This window comes from Nicotiana tomentosiformis, chromosome 8 (assembly GCF_000390325.3).
Source record: "Nicotiana tomentosiformis chromosome 8, ASM39032v3, whole genome shotgun sequence".
In the NCBI taxonomy this organism is placed as follows: domain Eukaryota; kingdom Viridiplantae; phylum Streptophyta; class Magnoliopsida; order Solanales; family Solanaceae; genus Nicotiana; species Nicotiana tomentosiformis.
Genome location: NC_090819.1, coordinates 109,245,908 through 109,252,600, shown reverse-complemented (window position 1 = coordinate 109,252,600; position 6,693 = coordinate 109,245,908). Strand labels below are relative to the sequence as shown.

At 38.3% G+C, this 6,693-nt stretch overlaps 1 protein-coding gene across 1 annotated transcript; it reads right to left on the bottom strand.

The window, feature by feature from the left end:
* Window positions 1–3,268: 3,268 nt before the first annotated feature.
* Window positions 3,269–4,150, bottom strand: LOC104101136 (uncharacterized). The gene has a single exon (XM_009608557.4). The coding sequence runs from the start codon at window positions 4,148–4,150 to the stop codon at window positions 3,269–3,271; it is 882 nt and encodes a 293-aa protein (XP_009606852.2).
* Between the last annotated feature and the right edge of the window lie 2,543 nt (window positions 4,151–6,693).

Here is a 6,693-nt window from a genome sequence, read left to right as displayed (position 1 = left end):
CCTCATGTCGCCCTCGATTACGTGGAACTTGGTATCTTGAATGGTTCCAGCCATGTTCACCGGTAGAATAATCTCCCCTTTAGTTGTTTCACTAGCCATATTGAAGCCGTTTAAGACTCGAGCTGCGGGCACTGTATGATTTTGTAGGCTGAGCTGTTCCACGACCCTCGATCGGATGATATTCGCCAACCTACCTATATCCACTAAAACACGCTTAACTTGAACTTTATTTAATAATATAGAAATTACCAAAACGTCGTTGTGGGGCTGAGAAATGCCTTTTGTTTCTTCGTTGTTGAATGATAAAGTGCCTTCGAGCACACAATCTCGGGTTCATTTTTCCCTAGTGATTGATACCTTAGTGCGTTTGAACATGGGTCCTTGTGGAATGTTGACCCCACCGACGATCATATGAATGACATGTTGGGGTTCTCCCTATTCATATTTTCTTGTTGGCGTCCCTTTCTCTGAAATGATTCTTGGCTCGATCGCTGAGGAACTCTCGATGGTGGCCCTCATTGAATAGACGGGCTACATCCTCCCTTAATTGCCCGCAATCCTCGGTCTTGTGACCATGCGTGCCATGATACTTGCACATCAAATTTGGGTTTCTTTGGGAAGGATCTGTTTGTATGGGTCTGGGCCACCTAGTATCTTTGATCCTTCCAATTGCCGATACAATGTCTGATGCATCGATGCTAAAGTTATATTTCGATAACCGAGGTGCTTCTGTGGGATCAACATACTTGTCAAAACCATATTTGCTTATAAGTCCCCGAGAATTTTGTCCTAGATCACTTCTTCGATCATTTCTTCAATCTGCGGTATATGGTTGATATCGATATCTGTTCGATCTTGGCTCCCTATCGACATCCCTCTGGTTTGTAACTGACAAGCTGTTTGGATGTACTGAACCGGAAGGGGCTTGTAATTGGTCGTCCTCGACCCTGATCTTTGATTGATATCGATTGTGCATATCTGCCCAAGTTACAGATGGATACTCGATCAAATTTTGTTTCAACTGACGGGATGTTATCGAACTCCGCTCGTTCAACCCTTAGGTGAAAGCTTGAACGGCTCAATCATCTGTGACCAGTGGCAACTCCATCCGTTCCATTTGAAATCGGGACACGAACTCCCTCGGCATTTCATTATCCCTTTTGTCTTACCTTGAAAAGTTCCGATTTCCTCGTTGCGACCTTTATGGCCTCGGCGTGTGCCTTTACAAAAGAATCTGCTAACATGGCAAATGAGTCGATGTAATTTGGTGGTAGGTTGTGATACCAAATTATTGCTCCCTTCGAAAGGTTCTCTCCGAATTTTTTCAACAACACGGATTCGATTTCATCATCTTCTAAATCGTTACCCTTGATGGCGCATGTATATGAAGTAACATGCTCGTTGGGATCGGTGGTCCCATTATATTTGGGTATGTCTGCATATGAAACTTCTTTGGAATAGGCTTCGGAGCCGCACTTGGAGGAAATAGCTTTTGTACAAACTTCTTTGAATCCATCCCTTTCAAGATTGGTGGTGCCCCCGGTATCTGATCAACTCGAGAGTTGTATGTCTCCACTTTTTTATCGTTGGCTTTGATTCTCTTCTCCCCTGATTCAATTCTTTTGGTGAGTTTCTCGAGCATTTTCATTACCACAGGATCAGTCCCCGATTCGTTACCATTCGACCTTTCCGGTACTGGCTCGGTAAGGCGAGTAATTTTCGGCTCGACCCTATTCGGAGCTCCATGTTGATTTTGTAACTGAGCAATGGCGGCTTGCTGAGCCTGAAGCATCTCGAATATCACTTGGAGACTGACTCATTCATCTCCTCTGCCTTGTGTTCCTTGGCCACTAGATCGGCCCTCTATGCGTACACTCCTATCGAGATTTGCGCCTAGGTCCGTGTTTAGAGCAGCGTGCAAACTAACATCAACTGGGTTGGCAGTCGGTGCTCCCACGAGATTAGCCTGTGGCACCTCGACTCCCGGAGCAATCACATTTTTGTTTTTACCGTGGAATCTGAGGCCATTGTCACCGTGTGTGGATGCGCTTTGTGAGTTTGATATGTTTTAACCTGAAAGCAAAAAAATTTGACAAGAATAATCGTAAAATAGTGTGTTTTATCAGAATCAGTACTGAACAATCACTATTATCCTTAGCCCCACGGTGGGCGTCAAACTGTTTACCCTAAAAATTGAGTAACAATTAAAATTATATTGTGGTTTTAAGGATACGTGATTTAAACCAGTACCAATTTATAAACAATGAATTAAATAGATAAATTGGACAATAAAATAAATCAAACCGGCCTGCAAACAATGCCTCGACCTCGATTCGGGATAGTCTCGAGGTTAGTTAATAAGAACAGTAGAGGATGAAACAAGCAGTGATGAATAGTGAGTAAGACAAAGAAAGTAGCGTATGTGTATATTTTTATCAGTGAATAATAATGCTTTACAAATGATTAAAACTTCTCTTTATATAGTAAAGGAAACTTAATTATGGTATGTCTCTAATTACATAAGAAAATCGTATAAACAGCCAGTTAACCGCTTCTGATTTGGTCCGTTCCGAGATTTCCGCCATGATCCTCGACCAATCACGGATATCCGTTCCGAGATTCACGCCGCGATCTTCGACCGGTTACTGATATCTCGCCATTCCGTTATTATGCTCCCCTTGAAGTCGGTCATACTTGGTCTCGATTGTTGCTGGCCTCGGTCTCAACGTACAATTCGATCTCTAGGCTCGATGTCTCATCTTTAAGCTCGAGCCCGATCTATTATGAGGTTACCCTCGAGGCAACTCCCCTGCCAACGAAATCGAGTATGCCCGATTTTGACCGTATACATATTATTTTAGGAAGTGTATGGATTGTTCTCATGTGTAGAAAAAGTAAAATTAAGAAAATGTTGAATAACATTGCCGTTTTTATTTTCTGTGGGAATTAAAATTGCATGTTAAAAAATGGTGTACGTTATTCCATAAAAACGACAAAACAAAACGTCAATGACACGTAAGAGCTAACTCGATCAAATTCTCATATAGATGAAGTAAGTTGTAGTAACTTTATATCACCTGTGTAAATTTACTTTCCTTTAAATTCTGTACAACCAATACTGTACTCTAGTATTCAATCCTCCCGAAGCATTTTATGCCTTTTCCTTTTCCGCAATTAAATTAGACAAAGTTTAAAACCGAAAACAAAAACAAGGAAAAAAATTAGAAGAAAATTTACAATATCTATGCATTATCTCTATTTTCTTCCTCTACTGTGTGTATACATTGAGCAATGAAACCCTAGCGTTAATTAAACTCCTAAACACTTTCTGCCCACAAATTTCAATCCCACCAATGCAATCTTCCAATTCATGCATTTTTTTAGAAACCATCTTCACCTCTTCAGTCTCCATTTTCTTTCTCAACATGCCCATTTTTGAAAACTCTTCAATAGCCTCATCCAATTTCACTTTCTTCATTTTCTTTGCCAACCAAGAACAAGATGGTTTTGGCAATGACATTGACACTGAAAGTCCATTAAAAAGCGCAACAGAAACTAATACAGTCACTTCTAAAACGTCTTTCAATAGTTCGACTAGCTCTGCATCTTCTATAGATTGTTGGGGCAGGAGAAGGACATATTTTCCTATACAATATTGCACGTTGGACACGAGTTTGTCCATTTCTTTTGCTAATTTTCTTAGAGCTTTAACGTATGAAGCAATTTTCGATTCATCTTTGCGCCTTAACGCAACCTGTGCAGCCAAATGTTCTTCCTTGAATGTGAGAATTAAAGTCCGGAAAATCCCATAAACATCGACGAATCGAAGGAAGTCTTCTAGAAGCTTCTCAACGAGTTCGGAGTTGCTATTAAGAGACTCACGGGTTTGAGGAAGTTGGAGGAGATCGTCGAGGGATTCGTGAACGATTTTGAGTTGTGTTAAGACATCGCAGAGCCATGCAAAGGTGCGGGCTTCGGGCTTGGAGGCCCGTGTTTTGAGCTCGTTGAGCCCATCTTTGAGCTGAGCAATCAAAGGATGGGATCGATCACATGGAAGACTAGTGGATCGAACGTGAAAAGCGTTTTTGTTTGGCTTGTTTGAATGATTTGGATAGTTGAAAGAAAGAGATCTCCGAAAACCGGCAACCATTTTTGGAGTCATAATTTACTCGGTTACAAAATGGAGTAGTTGAAAGAAAATATGAAGTTAAGAGTATTGTGATGAGGAGAAGTTGAAAAGAGTTTGAGATATGAGAAGAGTTTATATAAAGGGAGACAACGCGGAAAGGAAACGCACGAGGGGGAGATAGAAAATTAATGGGGAGGCAAAAATTAAAGGGGACTGGATCCGCGAATAAATCCAGCTGTTTGGGGGAGAAATTGAAGAGGAAATTAAAAGCAAAATCCCGTTATTAATGGCGAAAAAGAGCGTGGGATGATCTGTATTTTGGTTTTATTGTTTCGGTGACACCACGTGCACTTGACACTCTGGCTTTTTAAAATTACGTTGTTACTCAAAGGTTGGTAGACCTAGTAAGTCAAATTAATTCCTTGTATTACATGGCTAGAGAAGCCTATTATACTCTACATCGTAATTTATTTAACAATCTAGCATCTTTTACGCGGTTAATGACTAATCAGAATTTGAATTTTATGAGTTCAAGATTTTAATTTTTTTAAATTACTGAATTCTAAATAATAATTTAAATAATTAAATTAATTTTTTAAGACAAATATAAAATTTAGACGAAAACTACTAGTTTCAGCCGAACTTGATTGTATATGACTTCTCCCGAATTGTAGGTTGAGCTAAGAGTTCAAATTCATTTCCAGAAGTGATTCATATTAGGCCAGGCTAGAAGTTTATTAGTACTAAACTACATCCGTAAAACGATTTCAAGATTCCGTTTGGCCATAGATTTTGTCAAAATAAACTTGGGTTTTATTTGGCAAACACATGCTTAACCATAGATTTTGGCAAAATCTCAAATTCCAAATCCCAAATCCTAATAGTAATAGACATGTTTTTCCAAAATAAATTTGGGAAATATGTTTTGAAAACGTATGTCCAAACACATTTTCATCTTCAAGCTAAACTTCACCCAAAACAGATTTTTCAAAATAAATTTAGAAATTTATGGCCAAACATTAGCTAAATAAATAGGTCATGAATAAGTGAGTGGTTTATGGTACTAGTGATGTAACTTTGCACTTCTGCTGCTTCGTATATCATAGCTAGGCTTCTCGGTTTTAACCAACATAATGCAAGTTGCGCTGTGTGACCACAGTGTAATAAAGACCTTCAATTCAGGGTCCTTTGTTTTAGAAACAAGTAATTCAAATTAATTATTTCAAGATTAGTTATTCTGGGATTAGTTATTCTAACTTCTCCTAGGAATAAAAAAACACTACAATTCTCACATAACTAGTTTAGGAATTAGTTATACCACGACTTTATCACACTCAAACGTAAAATAAACTCATCTTAAATTTAATACCCGAATTAATTATCTATTATCCCTCGTACCAAATGAGCCATTAGATTTCATTAAGACTCACGCGCAAGATCAGGAACCCTAAATGTCCCAAATCCTCATAGTACAGAGTATCAATTTGTGCAAGCTAAGATACGGGTAAAAATAAAAAAGAAGATATTTTTTGATTTGAATTGTGGTATTTCACTTAAGAAATAAATAAAAGTAATTTGATAAATTATACCTTATGCTTAATATTTTCTGATTGGACTGTTAAAACCTTACAGTTTAAAATGGAATAGGAGAGTATAGTATATATGTAGAATATTGTACCTAGACTAAATTCATGATTTAATAAGAGAAGTATTCTATATGTTGCCGTAGTCGGTCCCTTACTATAACTCAAAGGATCAGAATTTTTTTCATTTATAGGTAAGAAACAGTTTCCTTAATTATTTTCTTTTATCATTTTTTCATGGATTCAGCAGCTTTCGTTCAACAGACACCACGTCACTTTGTCCTTTGGGTTTAGATAAAGGTAAAACGTCACGTGTATATATGACTAAAATAGAAGGAAAGTAAGACAGTGAGGTTGCAAAAATGGCTTATTAGTATTTGAAGTTTCCACATCCCTGGCTCCCTGCCATCTGCAGGTTTAGAGGAATGCCCCTTCACTTATTTCAGCCGCCAGATTTACATCTTTGTTGCTGGAATTCTTGAATAAATGGTTTAGGGTGAAAAAGATTTAGAGTTAATTAATTAGGACAACCTGTAATACTACAGTTTAGCCACATACAGATATATATGAGAGATACAACAACAACAATAACTCAGTATAATCCCACTAGTGGGGTCTGAGGAGAGTAGTGCCTACGCAGACGCAGACCTTATCCCTACCCTGGGTAGAGAGGCTGTTTTCGATATATCCTCGGCTCCCTCCCTCCAAAAACTTCTCACCTTGCTCTTGGGGTGACTCAAACTCACAGCATCTTAGTTAGAAATAGAGGGTACGCATCACTAGAGCAACCCACTATACGAGAGATACAAAACTAAATAAAGGTATGCTAATTTATTGGACCATCTATTAGTTGGTAAGTGATACAGTCAAGATTTTTTTATATATATATATATATATATATATATATATAGTAAGTCAGTAGCGAAACAAAAAGAAACAAATTAGAGTTTGCGGGGCGGCTGAAACTATTTATATTCGCTA

What these genes read in the sequence shown, in the direction of transcription:
- LOC104101136 (XM_009608557.4), bottom strand. Translation starts at nt 4,150, where the DNA reads ATGGTTGCCGGTTTTCGGAGATCTCTTTCTTTCAACTATCCAAATCAT.